Source organism: Anticarsia gemmatalis, chromosome 7, assembly GCF_050436995.1.
Source record: "Anticarsia gemmatalis isolate Benzon Research Colony breed Stoneville strain chromosome 7, ilAntGemm2 primary, whole genome shotgun sequence".
Taxonomy (NCBI): Eukaryota; Metazoa; Arthropoda; class Insecta; order Lepidoptera; family Erebidae; genus Anticarsia; species Anticarsia gemmatalis.
The window spans coordinates 1,686,851-1,713,413 of NC_134751.1; the positions used below are offsets into that span (position 1 = coordinate 1,686,851).

The 26,563-nt window shown below is 34.3% G+C and overlaps 1 protein-coding gene across 3 annotated transcripts in view; it reads right to left on the reverse strand.

The window, feature by feature from the left end:
- Positions 1-74: 74 nt before the first annotated feature.
- LOC142974256 (sensory neuron membrane protein 2-like) overlaps positions 75-26,563 on the reverse strand; it is a 34,065-nt gene continuing 7,576 nt past the window's right edge. For all 3 annotated transcript variants that reach the window (XM_076116454.1, XM_076116453.1, XM_076116455.1), the window contains exons 3-11: positions 21,537-21,694; positions 13,663-13,807; positions 10,907-11,075; positions 7,105-7,193; positions 5,907-6,124; positions 5,214-5,339; positions 3,501-3,687; positions 3,090-3,215; positions 75-298 (exon numbers count right to left, since the gene is read on the reverse strand). In XM_076116454.1, the coding sequence (XP_075972569.1) occupies positions 80-298; positions 3,090-3,215; positions 3,501-3,687; positions 5,214-5,339; positions 5,907-6,124; positions 7,105-7,193; positions 10,907-11,075; positions 13,663-13,807; positions 21,537-21,694 (1,437 nt within the window). In that variant the 3' untranslated portion in view covers positions 75-79. The remainder of the gene's footprint in view (positions 299-3,089; positions 3,216-3,500; positions 3,688-5,213; positions 5,340-5,906; positions 6,125-7,104; positions 7,194-10,906; positions 11,076-13,662; positions 13,808-21,536; positions 21,695-26,563) is intronic.

The following is a 26,563-nucleotide window of genomic DNA, read 5'->3' on the forward strand; positions in this document are numbered from 1 at the left end:
TACTAGCATTGTGAAGATAGGCACTAAAACAACGCTGTGAAATGAAATGTTAAGTAAAAAATAAAACAACAAAACACTATCAATGCAAACCTTTATTAACCTCCGTAACACTGGGTCCCAATATAAAACTAACTGAGTTACTATTACGTAGCGCGGTGTTTCTCGCTACTGACACGGTTGCGACAACCGCGATGACTATAGCTATGGTTAACAGCAACCATTTAGCTACTTCCACGTAGCTGAGCAGTTTGTGCGATGCGTGGAGTTCGTCTTGAATTGATTTTGGGATTTCAGCACCCTGGAAAGAGAGAAAGGTATATTTATAATGTCAGGTGTTTATATTTAAAGTAAACTTCTGTACTAAATCTTGTATTCTACAAATATACTAACAAAAAACACGAAGTACAACTAGAAATTGAAGAAACTAATGAATCAGATATATTTTGGTAAATATAGGTACATAGGTAGAGTATAGAGCTGCAGCACCCAAGTGATCACTAATCACTGCGCCATGAACGTTATTTTATGGAAAATTGAGTACCTAATACAAAAAGAAAACACAAAGACATTGAAAAATATATACCTAAGCAATTATTTATCCTCGAAAAGCGCAAGAGATTATTTAAGATTTTATTTGCAAGATGATAAAAGTTACATATTCGATACATTTATCTGAAATCATCGCACAAAAACTGGATAGGTAATTCTACCAATCCACATAGGTGGTTATAATATAATCTAGACACCTATCCTTAGTTCTAGACCTAGATAGTCACGAGTTACAATGTACTTAACTATTATCTAATACTTGCACGTTATCTCATGCTCTGAAGTAACGACCTAATTTTGTCTAGTGCTATCTTGACTTTGGCTGTTTTGTCTGCGAGATTATTTCACACGTCTTAGACCTAAATATCCATACTAATATTATAAATGCGAAAGTAACTCTGTCTGTCTGTCTGCTACTCACGCCTAAACTACTGAACCAATTTGCATGAAATTTGGTATGGAGATATTTTGATACCCGAGAAACGACATAGGCTATATATCATCACGCTACGACCAAAAGAAGCAGTGTACCAGTAATAAATGTTACAAAAACGGGGAAAAAATTCACCCATTATCTCTTATTGGACGGAAGTGAAGTTGCGCGGGTCAGCTAGTAGTCTATATAACAAATTATACAAGTTCATGGGCACTTAACGAGTTGTGTAGTTTTTGTGATTTCGTCTCTGTAAAGTTTTTATTTACAAAATATGCCAGATTAAATATTCTTTTCTTATTCTTATTTGTTGCTAGTAAGACCTGCATGTACCTTATTTTATATGAAATAAATATCTTTTATCTCTATCTTTTTTCTTTTACAGAAAATGGAACATGGAACCAATGTTTTAAACCTAAGGGTGTCGAATCTAAGGGTAGGTTAATCTATGTGATCAATCGGACTACGTTCGAAATACATTGGCAAACTTAATTGTTAAGTTTAGGTAATTAAGGCAAAAGGTTTAAGTTTGAATGTTTACTAAACCGTCCCGTTTATATTATAATATAGGTACCTATATGAATGGGAGTTAGTATAGACCTACAACAATGCTGTCATAACTTTTTCAACCGTCTCTCTTTATTCGGTTCTAAAGTCCCACTAGCGACACCTAGGTATTATATTTGAATAATGTGATAGAGATAAGATATTATGTGATGTGTTTATCAATGGATAAGAGATGGATTATTTATAACAACAGATACCAAGCCGTCAACTGTCAGTGTTTGAATGAAAAATTCCGCGAAAGAATTGTTCCATATATATTTTCCATTTACTGTCTTTTTGCTTTTAGCCTCTCGGGGGTGGCTTAAACAACTTCGACATTAGATTAAGCACTAACCATACGATATTACAAAGAAAACTAATTTTAAGTCAAAACTCCATACAAAGTAACAACATTCAGGATTAATCTTACCACTGTATAAGTATCGGTTAACTTATCAGAAGGAAATTATGACACTTGTTTTCATACATGAATTTGACGGACGGATAAGTAACTTCATCACATCCGACTGGTTCAATAGCTTATAAATAAATGTCGGATAAGTTAACTTATAGATAAGTAGCTAGTGATAGTAAGCAAACCAATACTTATCCGGAGATATCTAAACTGGAGTTAAGTGTGGTTAAAAAAGCGATCTAAATTGAGTGTTGGTTAACCTATTTGACAGATAAAATTAATACAGATGTATAAAAACATCAGCTGTCAAAATTTCATCTGGTAAGCTAACCAATACTTATCCGGAGATAACGAAACCGGGCTTTAGTATTGTAAAATAAGATGTAAAGTAAAACATCGTTACAATAGGGCAATGTACTCACTATTTGTTTTAAATACAAATACATACTCAAGGGCACATGAATAATGCATGTAAAATATGTAGAGTAAGTAACAATGACCACATTACAATATGTATCATAATATTGTTATGTAAAGTCACTTTACTACATACCTCATTGTTAGTCAGACAAGATTTATAGTTTCATTTGTACTGTAATACTGGCTCACTAGTAAATTACTTCGTATTATCTGAAAACTTAAATATCTGCTGAAACGACTATCTTCACATATATGTATTATTATTTAGTATGATTCAGTAATGTTTTGGCCTTGAAATACTTCTTAGCGAAATAAAATAATATCCCCAATACGAGCCATGTTTTTATCCTGATGGAAAATTAGGGAAATTCGTGGAGATATAGGAAAACTTGCCCCGTCGGCTCCGGTTGTTGTCAATTAAGATGACAGTCTCTAAGCTATAACCAAGGTTTTTCGGGTGGCGTGAGCAACTTTGACAATATAATATTTAAACTTATCATATGGTTATTGGTGACCCATAACTAACCATATGATAAGTTAAAATAAAGGGCAAGAGGACCATAGTTTTGTGTGTCACATTGTTTTCGGTCCTATGCAAATTTTCATAGATCGGCAAAAATAAACACATGTCCTTTAAATGCAAATTCACTGCTCTTCTAAATAGACGTCAAAGATCACATAATTTTACATTTTTGTTTAATTAAAACAAAAGGTTTGTAAATATACCTCTTCAATCCACAGCATAGGGAACAGTCCAGTGGGTACTCCCTTTAACTGAGGGATGCTGTCAATGTTACGTAGCTCTATGTTGAACTGCAACCGCTTCAAACCTTTCAGTACTACGCCAGTTGTCTGTTGAATAAGATACTCATTAGCTAAGTTTTAAAATAGGTACTGTAATCGTCTGTTCGGAATATGAAAAATTATTGATATGGTAATTATACATGCAACGCGAGAGTTTAAAAGTTATATACTTATCTCATAAATTTAAATAGCTAGGAAACATACATTTTCACAAATTATGTTTTTCAGTTTTTTTTCGTATTTTTTGTGTTTCAATCGAGTCCCCATTTTTTGTGTTTCAATTCCATTGACTGTTTCATGGAAGCAACAAATCTCGTTTTCTTTAGTACTCACCGGATCAATATAAACAAAAGTATTATGCTTCTCCTTGTCGGGGTTGATGCCTGACTTGAAATACTCGAGTAGTTCTTCAGAGCCTAGATAGAAGTGCGGTAGAGAAGCAATGGCGGGGGCTCCTTGACACGGCATGAGGTTCAGTAGACCCATGAGGAGACAACCGTCGTGGTTTGCGCTCCAATTTCTGAGAGAGAAAATTGAGGGAATGAGTTTGAGTTACGTATCTATAGTACTATTATAAAATAGAGGTAGAATATAATTTGTTTAGCTCGCTTTTAATTTTTTTACTAAAATTAACCGCGAGTAGACTAGTACCTACTTATTTGTTATTTGAAATATAAATATATTACGCAAATTTAAAGAAGACTTCGGTTAGGTATTTCGAAATAATAAACAAGCGGGGGGAACAAGAAGAAGAAGAAACAAGAAAGATTACAATACGGAGAAAATATCACTCAAAAAAGTACACCTATGCCTGAAACTGAAACAAATTTCTAGAAAACTGATAAAAATATAGTAGTTTGGCATTTAAGATGTAGACAAAAAGGTTAAACAATAATACATTTTATTCGTATCATGTGTGACGGCACTACGAGTAACCCTTCTTCATTACCCAGTTACCTTTGTGATGGATCGCTACAATTCGCTTCGTAATAATAATATACCTAACACACTATTATAATACCTAATGTACTCTGACTTGCAAGACACGTGTAGGTACTATTGTAAAACTAGGTTAATAATTAGAAAAGTTTGTACTATAATACTCTTAGTAAGTTCTAAAAGCCAAACTCTTTAATGAGTTGCTCCAATTACTTCCAATTAATATCACTTATCCACAATTTTATTGTACGTTTCTGTTGCTGTAAGATCGAAATTAAGTAGTAGACAAAATACGGGTCCTAATACAAACAGAATAATATCGAATTAATAGGCCTATTAGGTAAAAAGCTAGATATTATTTTTCACTGCCAGGCGGTCCATTTGATTGTAAAGGTTTCAGACCCTTGAATTTTCCCTTGATGCGTTAGCAGCAGTAAAATATCTACATCGAAACTAAATATCGTAATATTAATAATAATTAAATACATCAAATCATCATTACTGGCTAGTTACTTCAAGTCCTATTCATCCCAACACACCATATTTTAAGATTAAACCCATAAACCAGGAATGATATAATGTCTGCTATCTCTCCTAATATTATTTCTTATAAATGGCGTGTCCTAAATAAGGTGGCCGAGATAATGGAAAATAAATCAGTGTGGGTATCCGACGATTTTTCCAATGAGATTTATGAGAGTGATTCACGGCAAGAGTTTGAAGGGTCGGAGTTAAATCGATGGCGAATAAATTAATCTACTCGAAGTTGCTGAATAATGGTTTTAAAGAGAGTTGTTGAATACTTTGGAATTTTCAAAATTAAATTTTGGGAACAGTTTGTTATGACATTAAACAAAGACGATTTATAAACAAAGAAGTCAAATAGATCTGATAAAGGTCACAATTTGTTTTATGTTAATTTTTATCACAATCTGTTCATATCGACCTCCTTGAATATTTATGAAGAGATATCCATACTACAGAGTCTATAATGAAACTACTCTTTAGTCGTACTATAGGCTCTATAGTACGGGTAAAGTTCGTTGTGTTCAATCAATGCTAGCTATCTAATTTTAAATGTTTTACCTACTTATGTGGGCTACTTACTTTCTACAGAAACATTTATTGTCCTTGTTCGCGCTCTTTGCCGCGAGCGCCGACTCTGAGATCTCGTAGTAATAGGCACTAATGTTAAACATCTCGCGTTTACCCACCAGTTCTGCGTAAATTGACCTGAAAATAAATAATTAAGACGTTTAACGATATATTTTCTTAACATAAAAATAGAGTGCGATAAGTATTCAATTTAAAGCCCAGTGTCTATAAAGTTTTCAACGCCATATTGGCGTAAAACCACAAAGCATAATTATACCTATAAATAAAAATGTTAATATACATAAAATTAAACTGTTATTCAAACTCTTTTGTAAAACAAATTACATGAGAGCTGGCACGAGTCCGTCAAAAAAGTTGTAGATGCCGTAAACTTGATTTAAAAAGTAACCTATTTTATTTTAAACTTTAAAAGCATCTAACCTTTTTGACTTACCAGACAGTTTGAAATTATGAATACTGTTTGTAAACCTTCTTTGTAGTAAATACTCTTTCACGTCAACATTTGAACAACAAGTTAACTATTTTGAAACAAAAGGTACTTTTAATTATTTACAAATATTGTATCCTAGCTTTCGTTTACAATAGAAAAGAAGTAATAAATAACAAGTTAATTCTTTGCTTTGCTTAGTAATAAAATCTCATTACTTCACAGTGATAATAATTGACAGTAAATCAATATTTTACCTGCAAATATCAGGTTCGAAAGTATACACCCTTTTAGGCACATTACTCTCATCAATAGGCGGGAATATCGAGGAATCAGATCCGTTGATCCTGCCGCAGTACTGATCTCCCCACATCGGCATAATCTCCTTGTCTTGGTATGAAATGATACGGCCCAGGTCGTAGACGTTGTCGCGACCACGGATCATTTCGTATGGACCTGATTCTGAGCGGTTCATCTGGAGAAAAAAAGTATTGGTACATTTTTAAAGGTTTTTTTATAGGTTACTGGATTGTTTTTGGTGTAACTTTTAGCATACCGGTTTAAGCACTTAAAGCTACAGGTAATAGGAAGGTGGTATTAGGAAGGTAATACAGGTAGCTACAGGTAATAAATAGGTGCAAAAAGCAACGATCTTGTACGCAAATCTGATCAGCGTCTCTAGCGGTCACCATAGGAACCATTTATGTAGTACATTTTTAATGACAAACATAATATGATACTCGATAGTACTGACTGTAGAGAAATAAAAGTATTAATTTGTCTGTATTTTTATTTAAACTTATAGTAGTTACATTGTATTCTGTTTATTTGTTGTTGTCTAATATTTACCTTAGTAGTTTCCAAATAAGTATTTATTTCTTTGTTTATCTAGGATTGTTAGTTAGATAATAAGCGTATTTATCTAGAAGTAGACTTTTAATTGGCAACAAGACAGTTATCCTCAGGCTAGTGTTATTATATTATTATTTTGCCTTACTAGCTAAAATGTGTAGAAGAACCTATCGTTTACTAAATTGATTTGCTTTGTAAGGCACGACACATGTAGGTACAATGTTCAACATAATTTTGTCCTTAATAATAATAATTCCTTAATTAATAATTAATAATTGCTTCTGCGGCATAGTCGGAAGTGTATTCGATTCCAGTGGGACAATGTAGGTGTATTTTCATACACCCCTGCCTACACTTTTGGATATAACAGTCGTGATATTATGTATGTATATGTTAATAATTTAGATGCAACCAGTATAGAAAAATGGGATGGTAAAATACTATCCAAAAATCTCCTACAAAAATATCAGAGCAACAATACACAAGAAAACAAAAATTGGCAATCATTGCAATATTACTACGATACCTCGATCGAAATCGGAACACTACAGATATTTGCCATAAATTCTCGATCTTATGGTGGGTATAAACGATAGTACTTACGTGAGAAAACATGGAGAAATAAAACCCATTCGTGTCCGCTTTACGCATGGTGGGAGGGGTCTCTGCTCTTATTTTTCCGCATACCAGTCCTGTGGAGAAAATTGAAATGTTTAGGGTTTTTACACATCAGACGCATATTATAGCAAAAAACACTGCTGGCCAAAACTTTCCTCCGGAGCAAGTGAGCGTTAAAACTCCGAGTCTATCGTAATGTGAATTTTATGTTAAACCGCAGACTACAGCAGTGAAAACCGAGCAGTATAAGCATTCTCCTCCCACCCAGATTGAGGATTGAAGCCTCTTTCAAATCACTTTTCGATTTTGTATCAATGGCTGCGAGTTTGTTAACTAACCTGATAATATAATATGTATATCGCAATAGACGCGTATCCTATATACATGCAACAAGTGAAATGCGAGTGATTTTTGTAAACCTTTCTCGTCGCTAATATGAGTCTAACGGTAAATAGCAAAGGGCTGAAACTAAGCCAAATGTGAAGACGACCTAAGGCTCTATAGGATTTTACGGCGTGATTTGTAACAGCTGTCGCTTGTTGTGTAAATAAGCATGGTTTCTCTTGGTATAGGTAAACAAGAAATGATGGAAAACATCAAGAACAAATCTATGTTCCACTCATGGATTTAATAAAAGAAAAATTGCTTGATTTCCTTTCCTATCGACTATTCATAACCGGCGTGCTATTGTCAAATTTTGTATTAAAACCTAATCCATGCCCCTAGGAGATGCTGTAGTAATATTTAGTTCCATTTTAAATATCAAACTTTTGATAGCCGATAGTAATACAGATTATAGAAAATTACACTTCTATTTGTGATATAAGTGTCGATACAAAGAATTTGACTTTTTATTGACAACTTACAAACATACAATAAAAGAAAAGGCAAGAAAGAAAGTCAAAACATAAAATTGTGTCAAAGCCTATATTTTATGCTACAAGACCTAGGTATATTTTCTTCAATTTCTACAGTTCATATTGAATTTGTAGAAGATAAACGAAGCGAACACGAAATGAGCCTTCAAATTAGGATACGTGGTACATTCGACAGTTTAATGAGACGTACATGTAGTACGTATGTTGACAGACTTGAATACGTTAAAATAAATTAGTATTCTCTTGAAGACTGTTCTAGTTAGACGGTTAATGTTTGTCGAGAAAGTCGAGAAAGGAGATGGGATATTTTACTTTATAACGTATACATTCGCGTAACAAAGATTTGCAGGAAAAAAATTACATGCAAATACATAAAATTACGCCTTTTCCTATTAGGCATAGACCAAAAAATGCCACTAGCTACGATCACTAGAAACCTGCCTCATCTAGATATACTGTATGTGAAAGGCAATATAGGTCTCTTTTCTTTCAGATTGAAATGAGCGGGACCGAAATATTGCCTCGCGAGGTTGCTCAGTCAGTCAGCACGCGGCTATTGAAGTAAAGTCCTACATTAGCTATCAAGGGTAAATCTAATATTTTGGGTCACACGTAATTGCCAGATCAGGGAAAGATAAGGCTTTGACTATCTTTTTGTATGAAATTATATAATTATGCCAGTTTTGATAAACCCTTTTTGCAAATGTCCCCTTAAATCTACTCTTGCACTAGCCACAAACAACCTACAACGCGACTGAAAATTCAGACTCATGCCACCAAAAATGGAACTGTCTCTACAAAATTGGGAAGACAACCTTAAAAGCTCGCAAAGCACCTTTATACACGTAACATTGTTATAACGAGGCGCGACTCCAGGAACACGTTAATAAACTATCAAAGGAGGTTATATTTTATAACAGGTTACATCCAACCTTTGCATATTGATAACATGGGTTATTAATTTTACGTCAAACCACATGAAGATTGAGAAAATTGAAAAATCTATTCTGATAACTTTAAGCCTATTACACTCTCAGGTGCATGTAGAACTGAGAAGCGATTTTCTATCACTCTCGATTATAAGGGAGCTATAGACAAATGTTTATGAAAAACACATTAGTGCCCCTAGCGTATTCTGCAAGAACTATTTTCTACAAGTAACTTTGAATGTCAAATGCTTGCTAGTCGAAAGTGTACCGACTTCAGATAATCATACTATGGCGCTGTCTCCACGGGCGAGAGAATCGCGACGAGTCCGCCCTTGTATCGTCGGACAATCTCCACGAACGAGCGATAATTCCGCCGCGTATCGTCGCGAGTCGTAACGGAATCGCAGAGGTTCCGCGACGACTCGTAACGGTATCCCCGCGTTTTCCTTGTTTAAAAAGCTTCTCGAAACAAGAGGCAACATTGAAAATAAATGACGCTGCATTTGACAGCGCGCTCGCTGCGCGCTCGTCGCGATCGCGCGGCGGACCCGCTGCTTGTCGCGGCCGACTAGCGACGATGTATTGACGTTTCGCACGCTCGTTGACACTCGTCGTATCGCGGCGATATTATCGCCGTGTGGAGACGGTTCCATAGAGAGTGTATAGAAATACGTGGCACGACGATAATATCGCCGCGATTCTCTCGCTCGTGGAGTTAGGCTCGCGCCTAACTGTTTAGATTGGATTACGTAGAATTGTATGAAATAGACTCATACTTCTCTATTTACACATGTTAAAGGGAGCCGGTTTATCATAGACCGGGCAAGTTGCCAAAGAGCGGTCATATAGAATATCCTAACAGAAATTGGAAACCATCAATATGAAAAACGAACTCGTAACGTCTAAATGGACAGTCGCAAATATCGTCGCGTGAACCGAAAAGGCTAATTTAATATCTGTTGTCCAATGACTGGTTACACTGAATATACCACAGAATAATGTCTGAGGTTCGATATCCGGGTCGGGCAAAAGACTAATATGTCTTATCAATTTTTTTCCTTAGCATGATTCCGTATCCCGCTGCTGGGGAAAAAAGGCCCTTTACTTCCTAATTACTCTATCACCTTTTTTAATTTATATGAAATTATTATTCAATAGAACCCTGGAGTTCGGTAACGTGCCCGGTTAATGGTAATAGGCTCGCCCCCTATTATATAACCTACCTACATCTTCGGGTATAACAGGTGTCATATTATGCATGTAACACACTAGTAAAACAAGGAAAACCGACTCCATCTTGCACATGAATCTATTCTGCTAATTACAATCAAGTGAAACGTTCTCGCGAGCAAGTTTCAATCAACTTCAGAGTTCTGAGAACTAACGTGTGGCTGAAGATTGAACAGCCAATCTGCATAACATATGTGCGATGCACTGAAACAACTTTGATTGTGATTCTAGTCTACGAGAGTATATTGTGATTGCAGAAACTACGCTAAAACTGGAGCGTGCGAGTAGGATGTCAGTACTCATGTTCACGTGCGAGAGAGAAAACAAATATTATCATGTGGAGTAGGTTATTACACGAAATTGACGGTTACTCATATGAGACATGACAACTTTTCAAACAATTTAATATAATTATTATTTATGCCTAAGTTCAATTCATGAATATCGCTCTGGGAACTAATTAACTAAACTAATTAAAGATAGGTGTAGGAAAGATTAATAAATAAATTTAAAAAAACGTTGAGTAAACCTACCTGTGATTGGTTTTCAAAATTGCTACTTAATAATATCTGTATTATATTTTTAAGAGTGAACGAAGAATGACAAGCCACGAGGCGCTAATTTAATGCTAAGGCGAAATGTCTTCACCAGGCAGCATTTGTTCTAAATCAGGCGGTCTGAATGGATTACGAGATTGCAGTAAGACTATATTTTACGAGTTCAAACACTGAATCTACACGTGTAGCTTACCTAAAGCAGCATTATCTCCATCACAGCTAAGATAAATGCCGTCGAAGAATAGGTCTCTAACCTTCACCCTGAGGAAGGCATCTTCTAAGTTCGGGAAGAACTGCTCCAACGCTTTGTTGATCACTCCAGCCAAGGAAGGCATCATGTCATGGACGGTGAGTAAAGCAGCCTGGAAATTAAAATCATTTATGAAAGAGTCGCTTTATTATTATGTCTTATGAAGAGCAAGTATAGTTCATTATTATCCCATTGTTGGGCATGACGTCATCCGCGGTCTTCTGACAAGTTAGAAGGCAAAAGCTACCTTAAAGATTTAAATCTCATAAGTTCGAAGATTTCAAATCACAATATTCTTAATGGACCATTACCACCTGATAATAAAGCTCAGGAGTGGAAAATAAGCCGAAATGTGTGATTTTCTGCGGATTTGAAAATTAGATAATAATTCTCCTACTACGCTAAGCCGAAGTGCTTTTCAGCTCAAGCTTTAAGCACAAGAGTTAAGACTGCACCCATTTAATGAAGTTTAAGTTTCAATTGCATACTTTTATTTATAGCACGATAACACTTGATCTATTTGTAGCACTTAATGAAAATAGTTCTTCTAATTCATGAATTACAAATACAATAAACAATTCATTTGTTCTGTTTCCTACTAACCGAGAGAACGTTAATGGATTGCCTTGAATGAGAAAGTGCATTTTCCTTTCTCGGATGACGGTGCAATTTTCAGACTAAGTAATACGGACCGGTGGGAATTTTGGGTGAAAAATCTTTTCGTGAATATTTTGGAAGTAGGTTTTCCTGTGTATCTTTGTTGATATAGTGTGCTTTTTCATATCAAAGTGCAGTTTTTGGGTCCTTCTCTACACTATAATGTCCTTACCATTACTATCACGCAGTAATACCAATAATAGGCTCATAGCTGTTGCTTTTTAATTTTTACTAAGGTTAGGTTTTAGATGGGCACCTAAAAACATTATCTAAAATTCGTACTTTGTTTTTTTTGAGCTTTTTACATGGTTACCATGGTTTAGAATATCGGAAATATCTTTAAAAGATTTCTACTCTCGTGACAGCAGTACACTTTGCCTTTCTTAACATCAATTCAAAGCGTCAACCCTTATAAACTTCAATAAATCTAACAGAGACTGCAAAGTTTCACCACTAATCACGGAACCCGCAAACGCACTTATGCAATTAGATTAAGTAAAGTGATCCTTTGAACCCCATGAACTTCGCAGTACTAAACACTTCCTTATTGATTTCAAACCGTCCTAGTGACCGGATAACCCGTATTTGAGCTCTTATAGACAAACACAACGGATCATTCCGTTACAAATTGGATCAAGCGTCACAAAGCGGAATTCCGTTGTGTAACGAAGAGGGTATTCCACTTACTTTCCTGTTTCTTTATTGAACTAGATTTGTGGACTTAATTTTTTAAGATGCTATGAAATTAAAGGCTTTTTATTATAATGCTAAAGTGTATCTCCTTCATGAAAGCAGGAACTCAGTTCTTTCTCTAGTCCAAAAAGTAAAAGAGATAAAAATAATAACATATAAATTATTAGAGTGCTGGATACTTAAAAAAATTGTCCAAAAAGACAATTTTTTTAAGTATTTTCTTTCTCCGAATATAATTATTCAAAAGAAATTTCCAGATTTCATGTCTAGTGTGGACATTAACCCTTTATTCGTAAGCGTCTGTCTGGTGACCTAAATATATAGTGGTCAGTCCATTTACTATTGGCACAGATTCCATTCATACTTTGTCCAATTACCTACTTAAGGACAAAAGGATGAGCTTATTCTATTATAATATCATTAACATATATACATGTATAATATGTATATACTATAGAAAGTATTATAGGTATATTTCACAGTTATATTAAACCGCATTTGATACAGATGTATAAAATATATTAATATTATACCTGCGAAAGCTTGGACGCTTGGATGCATGTCTCTCACTCAATCCCCCTAAAGTTACTCCAGATTTTTATAAAAAGTTGCACACTGATAGTTTATAATATACTCAAATATTTTATGAAAAATATAAATGAGCATTCTTAAACTATATTGTCTAAATGTCTATAGTAATTTCATTCAATCGTGCAATGAAAGTCAATAGAAAAAGCTTCAGTCGATTCAAACTACGTCTTGCAGTATTCAATTGATTCAAAAGAACTTGTGCTAATCGAAACTACCAACTTGGCTTTTTAGAAAACTCTGTAAGTTTGTAAAGTGCATGTAAGTCAATTTGGATGTTTGTACACGATTGAAAACTTGTAAGTTGCACTCAATACTTAAAGTACTATTTTGAACATTAAGTTACTACAAATCGAGAGTTGTGTGTGTTTTAACCCATTACTGTCCCACTGATGGGCAAGGGTTTCCTTCCAAACGAGGAAGGAGTTAGGCCTTGAGTCCACCACGCTGGCTAAGTGCGGGTTGGGAAGTATGCATGCCCTTAAAAAATGTATTCAACATATTTTAGGCTTGCAAGGTTACATCACCATGTTTTGATAATTATTTCCAATACACACATAACTTCGAAAAGTGTGTGTTGCCTCGTGTTGACAGTTCTTAAAGCAATATAAAAGATCCATGTCCAGCAGTGGGACAGCAATAAGTTGACAAGAAAAAGTAATTGATGGGTTACTCGGTTGACAGTTCGTAAAGCAATATAAAAGACTCGTGTCCAGCAATGGGACAGCAATAAGTTGACATGAATATAAAAAACAACTTACCAGATAAGCAAAGTGAACAACAGTGACTTCATCATCTTCAGTCAAGCCGCCCGAAGCCTCCGCGTCAAATTCGAAGTGTTTCTTCAACATGTACTTTACTGTATCGTTGGGTCCGTACCCTAAGATGGTACGCTCACGATATTGTCTGGAAATAACAAAAACGATTTAATTAGAAAATAATTAAATTCTGTAGCATATTGTACTGAAATTAGAATCGAGAAAGTCGGTCTGTTCCGTTTTTATAATGGAACAGCTGAATCAATTCATCTTATAATTTGAGAAAATTTGAAAAGTTGTGTCAATATACATAGACCACTATTTTCAACAAAAAAAAGGTGTCGGAGTCACGGACAGGCTATTATTTCTATAATCATAGTTTGTGTTTCATTGATAGTAATGTTCAATTATATTTTGGTAGCCAAGCCTCAAGTTAACGCTGAGAGTGGGTCTGAACTTCACGTATCGTACCGATGTGAAACTTGAATGTGACTCAAATGTCTTGAGCTGAGCGTCTGAGTAGTATTGTGTGACCTACATTGTAGTAATGTAAGGATGGTCGCAGACATTAGAATTCCTGAACAGGAAACCTAATCCGGAAACAGAATGCCTCCAGCTTGCCTACTATGAACTCTGTTTTGTAGTTTAATGTTTGCAGATTAGTTAGTTAGAAGCGGCGCCACTTTATGAAGTCCGTTATTGAATTAAAACTACAGATTTTAATAAAATGAAGATCTTAACGAAACCTTGCAATGATTTTTACAGAATCAAAGTATTAGAGCGCGATTTTCTTTTGTCATTATGTATTGTCGAGTATCGACTTGAAAATTCAGTCCATTTTGAATACGCTAACGGCGCTGATCAGTATTTCGATAGCTAATACCCGATCAGTGGGCTTATCACGTATCTCAGTTGACAACTAGTGTACGTCAAATTGATGGTCACTATTCAGTACATTGCTGCTTTGATATGACGTGTTAATCACTACAATCTAAGGAAGAAAACAATGTACAGCAGTGCCTTTCAAATAGTTGTGTGATAACCCATTAGTAATAGTGCTAGGAAATTGCCCTCTGGAGCTAAAAATAATATTTTCCATACTTTAGAAGTATAATTATCAAGATTGAGCGGTTTATCAAAGCAGCACCTACTTTGTATTCATAGAACAAAGTTTTTACAACAGATAGTGCACCGCGTGTTGGAAGTATGTATTAAAATATTCAAACGTGATTTTTCTTGAATTTTTAGTGTGTATCAATATTCGATTACAGAAAAAATACACGTTTTCTTTGTATGTAGTTTGTGTATGTATCTATGCGTCATAGAAGATAGATTTAAAGTATGTTCAAACGAATTCTTTATTGTTGAACTGCGTTTTGGAATAATGGTCGATATAGCGTGGGTTAAATAAAATCAATTAATTTATTATTTTAGGTCTAATGTTGACACTCATTTCAGTCGTTACAATTACTGAATCTACTTTTAGCTCGCGAAGGGAGAAGCGCCTTATGAAAAAAGCTAGCAAGAAACTCACGGCCACATTTCAATAGCAATAATAATTAACTTACTTGTTTAGTATTAACATAATGGAACAATACTGCACTTGCAATACCTACTAAAACAGACGGAAACGGGTGTTAATCGCGATAAGTACTTGTAACATTTTAAAATACGTAGATACTATTTTATATTGTTTGGTTCGTGTAATTTTATAATTTTCCGGGGAAATTGTGAGCGAAACCGGTTATTTATTTACATTATTTAAAAACAAGATAATAAATACGTATGACAAATGTGCATTTTTGTGTATGTAGTATAAATAATTTCGTAGTCTTTACATTAATACGATTGAAACATCGCCTCCTAACCGATATACTTAAAAAGTTGTTATTTTTAATAAAATACCCAGTTCAGTGACAATCGTAAATTTCCTGTAGATTTATTTGTTTAGAAACTGTGGGAAATATACAAACAGAGTAATTTACATAATAATTATTCTAAATAATATAATATTATTTGTACTACGTGTAATTATACTGACGTCAATCGTAACTGGTTTATAAGAATGACAACTGGTCGAGCTATTTATAAGATACATATTTTTAATTCCTTTTGTTAAGGAGACCTAAGTAGTATATTAATGCTTGACAACAGTACCTCTATAACGTGTATAAAAAAGTCGATACTAAGATTTTATTTTTGTAAGATAGACATCATGCAAATGGCATGTGCAAAGATCTGTTCTATATGCATTACGCAGTTGTACTTAGCTATCGTTAAATTTGTTGGTCACCCTTCTAGTTTTTCATCAGATATGCTACCCAATTCCAGATACAATAATAAGAAAAAAAAAACGAAAAAGCCCAAAAGACTGCCAATTGGAATCGAACCTAAGATTTCGAGATCAAGAGTCGAATACCCTTAGTAGTTTAGAATCGGGACACCCATAGCCAGTTGCGCTCACCGGTCGGTAAACGAGCTGTGGGTTAAGCAACCCTTGGCGCGGCCACTACGGGTGACCGCATAGTGGTATTTGAGCTTGGGGTCTTCGTGCTTCGAAGAGCACGTAAAAAGTCGGTCCCGGTTGTTGTCAATTAAGATAACAGTGGTTAAGCCACGTCGAATTCCTTTGGGCGGCTTGAACAACTTTGACACTGGGTTGACCACTAACCACACGAGAGACAAAAAACAAAGTTTAGAATCTTGTTATGTGACCGGTAAGTAGCCAGTTTTGCTAGTACATCGAAACAAACGTATTCGTAGGTCCAGAACAAAATACAAACTTAAATGTATAAAATAATACATAATACACTCTTCCAAACGTATCAATTTTCCACGAATCATAATTTTATGGTTCAAGCATGCGTGAAAATACGTTCGTGTATTAAAATCATACAATGTTAAATCATTCACCTATGACCGGTAGGTATTATAGAAGGATAATTATACGAGATAAACAGTGATCTCGAGTGAATATAATTTTTATTATGTTGTTTACATATGACGTTTTGAGCTCGTGTAATGGTAATAGCGAAGATTGTATTCTTAAATGCAAAATTGTATATTAAGAAAAGAAACGTCACATGCTTTCGGTTGAAAACATGCTGTAAAGAGGGTTTACCTGATTTTACAACCGGCTGCATGTCACCAACGAAAGTTCCTTGAGAAAGTCTCTTTGAATTAGTAGATAACTGTACGTATTATCCAATCCAAACTAAAGCTATCTAAATCATTTAAAAAGGTTAAGAAATAAAAGAATATGTATTAATGTGTGTTTCGTTTGTTTTTTAATAATAATTTGTAACTTAATCTCGAAAGATCATTATGATCAAGGGTTAATCGTAACGGGTCATTGGCCCTCTAAAAATCGGTCAAACCGGTGAACATTCCGCAAATAAAAATAAAAATACCTGTATTTTTCCCAAACATACTTCTAAAGCAGCTCTCTTCTTCTTAAAGCGAAAGTCTGTCTGCCACGCTTTCATGACTAAAGTACTGAACTATTTGTGATGATATTTATCATTGACTAGCTGACCCGCGCAACTTCGCTTGCGTCACCTAAGAGAATGGGTCAAAATTTTCCCCGTTTTTGTAACATTTTTCATTGCTACTCCGCTCCTAATGGCCGTAGCGTGATGTTATATAGCCTATAGCTTAGCTTAGTTTGATTGTTTGTTTGAACGCGCTAATCTCGGGAACTAATGGTCCGATTTGAAAAATTCTTTCAGTGTTAGATAGCCCATTTATCGAGGAAGGCTATAGGCTATATATCATCACGCTACGACCAATAGGAGCAGAGTACCAGTGAAAAATGTTACAAAAACGGGGAAAATTATGATTCTCTTATGAGACGCAAGCGAAGTTGCGCGAGTCAGCTAGTCAAATATATGCTACAAAGTTCTTAAAAATTCTACCCGCAAATAAATAAATCTATACTAATATTATAAAGCTGAAGAGTTTGTTTGTTTGATTGTTTGTTTGTTTGTTTGAACGCGCTAATCTCGGGAACTAATGGTCCGATTAGAAAAATTCTTTCAGTGTTAGATAGCCCATTTATCGAGGAAGGCTATAGGCTATATATCATCACGCTACGACCAATAGGAGCAGAGTACCAGTGAAAAATGTTACAAAAACGGGGAAAATTATGATTCTCTCATGAGACGCAAGCGAAGTTGCGCGAGTCAGCTAGTCAAATATAAGCTACAAAGTTCTTAAAAATTCTACCCGCAAATAAATAAATAAATATTGTTTATTTTGCAATCCAATGATACATATTTACATATTAACAGTAATAGCCACACTAGGCAGAGCCTGTATCGTGGCTAATCATTGAAATGGCAGAAATAGGGGATGACATATTGAACGGAGCCGCCGGAGTCTGTTAGTATTTGCATATTGTATACAAAGAGGATAGTTGTCTGCATAATTGAAACATATTGACACACTTCCCACTGTCTCGCTTGTTGATAAGGCACGAAAACTAACAATATACATTAATCACATAATTATAGGTGTATAAGCGGTTCAAGGAGATTTGTGCAAGTTCGGAGGTTTATTAAATTAATTTCTAGATACAATATACAAATACAAGCTTTTGCCCGCGACTTCCTCCAAGTGCTTTGTGACTAAGGACAGCGTTTTCATACAAACTTTTATCCCCTACTTTATCCCCTTGGAAAAAGAATTAATCAAAATATTTTCTTAGCGGATACCTACGTCATAACATCTAACTGCAAACCAAATTTCAATTTTTTAATAAATATTTAGATAGATGAATGTATGAACGTGAATAAGGATAAATTTACCTCGCTGCTGTATAAAAAATGCAAGGCGCGGGTTTCTTTGGACTTAATAGGTTTGTATTTACCACACTGACTAAGCCTTTATTGGGCTTTATTCCTTCAAGCCCTTTTGAAGAACATTTCCGCTTTCAGACGATTGCCTAATTTACTTATTATTACAAATCTTAAGGCCTTTTAAGGCGAAATGATGAACACTTTTTAGTACTTATTTTTTATGATGCTACTTTTATTTATCATTCTAGATCATTTTCGATCTTGCTAAAACATAATATTAATATTCGTTATAAATTTAGGTAAGAATAAAAATATCAAAGTCACATTGACTTCGTTAAAAACACAAAATTGATATTATAACAAGTTTTGGGAATAATTCAATCAATTATATTGGATTCTAGACACAAAAGTCACCTTTATAGTTCATCGTTTTATAATACTCTTATGTAAGAAACAAACCGATTATGTTCGGGAATACTTTTTGTTCTTAATAGTCTAGTAATTAATATTAATAGACGTTTATAATATAATTCGCTATTAATCGTCCAAATTCCAGAATCCTTCTTGTCTTCTCTTGTTTGACGATCTCCATGAAGCTGTAGTTAAGGTGGTCACCACACCACTCACCACACATTGCATCGGGAGGTATTAAGTTCGATTCCCACACGGAGCAATTATTATTAGTGCAATCTACTAAAAGTTGTTTCGGGTCATCATGCTGCTCATTGAGATCACGTGCTCACACACTGTCCGGATACTATTACTAGTATACAAGTATGTTTATCAGTAACAGTTGTCTGATTACCATAGTACAAGCTCTGCTTAGTTTGTTATCAGATGACCGTGTGTGAGTTGTCCCGCAATATTATTTTTTTTTATTTATTTATACTCACATGCTCAAAAGTTTGAGTACAGAGTTCATTCGGCTTGGTTCAAAACATTGGGTATACTTAGAATTCCTTCGATTTCGCGTTCCTTCGTTAAAGTTCGCGTATCCGTGCGAATATGTCTGACCGGTATTATAGCATCTTATTTATGTTCTCATCATAATTAAGATTTTATGGCCAATCTCATAAAATTAACAATTATATGTTAATAGTCTATTACTTATTATAACTCGATGCTATGATAATAACACATCCATACATATAATAAAACAGTAAATAATATATATATATAAGACAATATATAAATAGCTAGCTTATGCCAATGGCTCTGTTCACGTATTTTTATTGTTGCCAATACTAATCATGATGAACCCCGAACCTTCAACTATCTCGACGTAAAATTCATGCAAATTGGTTCAGCGGTTTTACTGTCAGAGCATAACAAACAAACAAATCGAATAAAAGTTATAGTGCCTTAGATAATATTATCGTCAATTCATAAATTGTTAGAGTCCCACGTGTTTTTATACGACCTTCATTTTCACGTGAATTTTCGTAACAATAGAAACAAGACAGATGTTTCACAGTAAATATATCAATACATATACCTATTGTGTATGTAAAATAGTTTTATCAGAGTGACTATCAACATTCAAGCGGATTTTCTCAGGCATTAAATACTTTTTTTGCAAGAAGTTAAGCAAAAAACACATTATTTATGATCATTTGACTCGATGTCTCTAAAATTCTGTGGTTGTGAAGGATTTCAAAATCTCCTGTAGGAGTAGCAATTCTATAGTTAACTAACTTATAGTATAAATGTTTTATGGTTATACCAAGTAAAAAGGAACCCTTTTAAGGTTTTAATGTCACACATAGTACACACTGGAGAGTATCACAACTTATAAAATAGTTTCCACTCTCCTTCGGGAGATGGCCGTCGATAATTAAGGTAGAATGTAAAAAAAATCTGAAAGTTATGAGATTAATACATTACCTCGATTTAGAATAAGAGATCAGTATATTTATTTATTTGTAATTAAATTTTCAGCCGATTCAATATTTTAAGAGATGGCTTAGTTACAAGCAAACTTTTTTTTTTTTTTTTTTTTTTTTTTTTTTTTTTTTTTTTTTTTTTTTTTTTTTTTTTTTTTTACAACTCTCGCACTAAGAATTGCTCTTGTGTCGCGGGGACTTTTACAAACATACAAACAACGGACACAAAGCGCCACGGAGGCAGTCAAACTAACATTTGACTGCCTCCGTGGCGCAGTGGTTTAGGTCACCACGCCGCTACCACTGCAACGGGAGGTCGTGGGTTCGATTCCCACGCTTCGGGTCTGGTTGTGCTTTGTGTCCGTTGTTTGTATGTTTGTAAAAGTCCCCGCGACACAAGAGCAATTCTTAGTGCGGGAGTTGTCTTAATAAAAAAGAAAAGAAAAGAAAGAAAGAAAGAATAAATTAACGTCAAATGTTAATGCGCTGGTATCCTTTCTATAACGTTTAATAGTCAAATTACAGGGCATAGCTGGAGTCTTTAACTAATCCGCAATAATACTAAGCTGAAATCAATCACTGCAATTGTGTTTGAAATCCATTTCATCATTTAGCGTTGATTAATAGTCGTTGCATGATTAATTTGAGCTGTATTGTGCATTAACTGGTATTGGTTTGAGAAGCTTAGTCACTTGAACAAATAAAGCATTTCACTGAGATTTAAATGGTACGACATATTTAGCACTTGTATAAAAAAGTTAATAGTTATCAATCACTATATATAAAACTCTTCCGTTACGGAGTGCCTGACTGATGAACGACGCACAGGCGAACCTACTGAGCGTAGAAAGTTTAAATTTAGTATGAGAAATCTTTAGGAAGTGTAGAGGAGCACAGCACTATGAGATAATTTTTGTAAAGTCCCCCCGAGGGGCGGGAAATTCAAAGCAGGGCAGAGTAAGTAGAGATCGTAGATCTCCGTACCTTGGAAAGCACGTAAAGCCTGATCTCACACTGGTCGTGTCGGTTTAGCTGTCCTACCGGGCTATGAGAGTAGGAGAGAATAGAGAGTGTGCTTGAGTATTGTGCACACACTTGGACACTAAAAACAAAGTCCTGCACTATTGGCTGGTTTCGATGAAACTGGCCGCCGTAGCCAAATATTCCCCAGGAGGACATTAGAAAGAGAACCACTTACTTATAAACATAAGGTCCAATTTCGGATAGCACAGGCTTGGCGCCAGCGTTCACCTCGTCAGCGTTGGTGACGTTGAAAACATACACTTTGAACTCCAAAGGCATCGGCATCTTCACCCATTTGTCGAACATCATCGAGTTGTTCTCCAGTTGTACATTCTGGAAATAAATATTTGGTATTTTTAAATTAATTTCGATATTACGATTGGTGTCATTATAATGTGACACAATATCATAGGATTACAACCAATGGCACTTTACCCGGCCCGGGAATCGAACCTGACACTTCGTGATCATATACACTGGAGCCCAGACCACAAGGGCAGATCAGACATATCTATCATAGAAAATATTTCTTTAATAGTCCCCAAAAATAGGTTAAATATTTTATCTTATAGAATATTCATAGAAATATAATTCACATTTTCTTTACCTAAATGCAGTACAACACATCCCAACTAGCACACAAGCGCTATAACAAGCTGCACAATGGCCGGTTAAAGGATTTTTATAACGCCTTAGGCTCCTTAGTAAGAAGTATAGTGGTTCTATAAGCGGCTACAGATCTCTTGTAGCGTCAAATAGGCCCATACTGTCCAGCTTATAGCTCGACATTGGATCTACAGTGGTCGTAAATAGTAATTATAATAGTACGTTGTATAGTAGTAATACAGGAGCGCTAAAATAAGATGAAGGTGGTATAATCGCTCTACAAGAGCTTTTTCGCAGCTTCGTGGCGCTTACCAGCTGTTGTACAGAGGTGGTTAGCGCCACGAGCGTTCGAAAAAGCTCTTGCAGCGCGATTATACCACCTTTACCTTATTTTAGCGCTACTGTGTAACGGTTATAAATGCTAACGCTCTAAATTAGTAATATGGTCGGTTTATTATGGTGTAAACTAAATATATTTTTTTAAAATGAATCATCAGTGACAAATGAGGAGACATTTTATTTTTACGGATTGGATTATTAAAATAACAAGTAGTCTATCGCTTTTATTTCTTTGTGTACGTGATATGAAAGTGCGAGTTCCAGTTTGCTGTCAATATATATGTATATTATCGTCAATATTTTCATGCGCCCTCAAAATATTCAGTTTTAAATGTAAAAATTATATAGATATGTGGATTTGGAAATTGTATTTTGAACATAAATAAGACTTTGAGGGTTACAGATAGTTTAATTAGGGTTATAGGTAATAAAAAATGATTTTAATTATGTTAACGTTACCAGGCTATAGATTTATATGATCTTCAAAAGATCGTAATAACCTCAAAAAATATGTTTACCAAATGCTATAATGGCGTCTCGATCAAGCAGCTCTCAGAGTTGGTTACATCTGCTCTAGCGCCTTAAGCTGTACAAAGGCTCTAGTGTTTGCTGTTGTAGACCTCAAGGTTTTGCAGTTGTGGCATAGGAGTGCTTCAATATAACTGTTTTGGTCGCACACCAGCATTTTACTCGTACTTTTAGGGGTCAGTCGTTGAATATTAAAATAGTTTGAAATTTTTTTATTTTATTTATTTTATTTATTTTATTTATTTTATTTATTTTATTTATTTTATTTATTTTATTTATTTTATTTATTTTATTTATTTTATTTATTTTATTTATTTTATTTATTTTATTTATTTTATTTATTTTATTTATTTTATTTATTTTATTTATTTTATTTATTTTATTTATTTTATTTATTTTATTTATTTTATTTATTTTATTTATTTTATTTATTTTATTTATTTTATTTATTTTATTTATTTTATTTATTTTATTTATTTTATTTATTTTATTTATTTTATTTATTTTATTTATTTTATTTTATTTATTCTTTAAAAACAGTTGACAGACTGAACCACCACTGCACCTATGTAAATATATTATGATAATAATTTTAAGCTTTAGTATAAAGGTATATTACTCGGTTATAGCGCTTTAGGTGCTTAACATAATTCTGTAATCCCCATGGCTGTAAAAATGTTTCGAATGATACCTTATACATCTATTTGCCGTACAGAAGCCATATAAATATCTGATATAACGCTCAAGGCGCTATTAAAGACCTACGCAACTCTTTTATAGATGAGTAATACACTAGCCCTAAAAAAATCTGTTATAGAACCTAAGGCATTACAAAAAGCTTATTTACGCTCTTGAGCGCTATAAGCGCAACGCATAACTCCGTTTAAACTCCTTTATCTCCTAAAGTCCCCTTATACAGTTAACGGTGTTATAGAAGATTCCATTAACTCAGTTATACTTCCCTAGGCTGTCTAGCGATGCAATTACATGCTCATATATCACTATAAGTCATTAGTTTCCTACTAAACGGCTACTGTCCCGCCTAGCTATTAAAGGGTTTTTTAAATAGCTAGTAAACAACTTATAGAGAATTGTACAGCATTTGAACGACTCTTATGCAACTATCAGGCTGTATAACGACTGTATAAGCAGCTTGTGTGCTAGTTGGGATATGAACATAACCTATAAACAGAGGGTTCAAATGCAAAATTTTGTAAAAGCTTTTTCTCTGATGCACTATATATCTCAAAAAGCAAAGTAAGTCTGGATTATCTCGAACCATGTAAGTCGAAACTTCTACTACTTTTATTACATAGAGTTAGTTCTTTTCAAACAAACATGGAAACATTGATACGGGTTCAATAACCCTTATTCAAATAAACATACAACTTGCAAAAGTCATAAGTAACCTATGAACAAAGACCTATAAATGAATTATAAGGAAAAAAGGAACTATTGGGCTTTGGTTATAAGGTATGAAATAAAAAGTATCCGAAATAATAGAGTTTAGAGGTGTGCAGGTCGTTGCCCTAACAAGTTAAAATTGCCAATAGGTTATTGGGTCATTGCGATCAGGTGCATGCATATGAGTCTGATATAATATTTATATTTTTTTCTTGGTCCCAACTGGGTATATAATTTAAGAGTTAGGCGTCCTTTGTTCACACATATTCGGTTCGGCACGTTGGTTTCGGCAATATTTATCGAGCAACAAAACCGATTCGAACTACTTGTTCGGCTTGTGCCGATCGGGTTCATCTACACATATTCGGTTTTACGGCAAGAATCTCGAAAATCACCAAAAGATTTACAATGTGGTTGATACAATTAATGATCTTGCGAGGAGTTGCCAACAATTAGTGGTATAGACTCTACGTCAATTATAAAGCTCTCATTGTGAATTCTCTCCTTATCCAGCATCATAACAATAATATATAACTAATACGTTCAAATGACACTTTGACATTTGCTTTAAATGTTTTAATAGAAGCATGTCTATTACGAAAGCGATGAAGAATCACCTATTGTTGATATTATAAGAAAAAGTGATGTAAAAAAGGCTGTCGTTTTACCTGTCAAGATAGTAAATATAATAATAAGAAATATGTCACTATTCTTTTTTGTCGAAGATTAGTTTTATAAAAACTACAACTTTGACATAACGGTGTAGTTTTGCATAGAGCTGAAGTTTTTCTATCCTATTGTTTTGTTCACATTTCAATGCACTTTCAGCAATGTCAAAATATGAACTTTATTGTAAACATAACCTTTATTTGTTGACATATTTACAAAGTTTAATGAACTTGTGGAAAAACCATGTGTGCTAAGTTTACATTCAATGAAACATGCTTGCAAAGTCCCCAACCCGCACTTGCCAGCGTGGTAGACTCAAAGCCCCGCGACGTCCCTCGTTCAGGAGACCCTTGCCAGGCAGTGGAACAGTAACGGGTAAAAATAAACTTTGGATAAGATATTATTTAGATAAGAATGCGACAATATACCAAAGACATTCTGACGTTGTTCGCACATATGTAATGACCTGAGTATAGTTAAATCCCCAATTCAGTTACTAAATTATTCTCCTAATTTTAGTGGGTTTTTCTAATGTACTAGTTAATTTAACCTTTGGATAGGAAATTCCGAGTATCATAGATCCGTTTGTATAATTATGCAGCGGGCAAAGTATCTTTTACTGGTTCATAATCGTGTTATGAGTAAACTTTGGACTAACCACAGAATATTTTATAGGAGTAGATAAAAGTCAATGATCGAGTTTCTTAAGCGTGTTATATTGAATTGGGTCGGTGTCTTTGTTGTTTTTATGGTCAGTCTTTGTTTATACGTTAATAATTATAGTTTTTTATAAACTAAATGTTAGGAATGCTAATATTTGGAAATAAGAGAAAAACTGTGGGATACTGTGTTTACAAAAAAGTTTACGCAAGGAAGTATGAAAAAGCAGAAATAAATTATGTTAGCGAAATTGTTATGTCGAACCAAAGGCAGCGTATTTATTTGATTTCTACAAAATATATGTAAAATGCTGCCTAGTAATATTCATAAAATTTGCTTTAAAAACAATTAAATCAGTTCCAACAATAGAATATGAAATTCCCACAATAAAATGTAAAATAATAAAATTGAATATTTAAAATATTTTAATAAATAAGAAGTAAAATAAGACAATTAACTTGAGCTGGACGTTTCAGGGTTAAAAAAGACATGTTAATCGTGTGTGTAATGTCACGTCACGGCGTCATGCACTCATGCATGACTGACAACAAAACTGCCCATCATTTCCCGTCAAACTCTAAATGCAAGTTAAACAAGATGACTAGAAACAACTTAATTATATTACTACTGTTTTCCTTGTTTTTCTGTTTGATATTGATCTTTTCCATTAGGATATTATTATCTTCGAAGTTTGAAAATCCCCGTCATCAGCCGCGGGTAGCAGGTTTCCTAGACAATATTACATGGGACTATAACTGTATATGTCGAAATGCAGGTGTATTTCGTACATCTCTGCCCACGCCTTCAGGTATAAATATAACCATCTATCAAGTATTCTATGGTATTACCATGAAGCCTTCATGCATAGGCTAGATGTACCAAAATTTCCTGCAACTCAATGAGGTAACATTATGATCACGTTAATACCTACCTAGAGAAAATTAATTAGGAGTCATGCCAAAAAATGTTTAGAGTTTTAAAATACTCTTTAAGCAA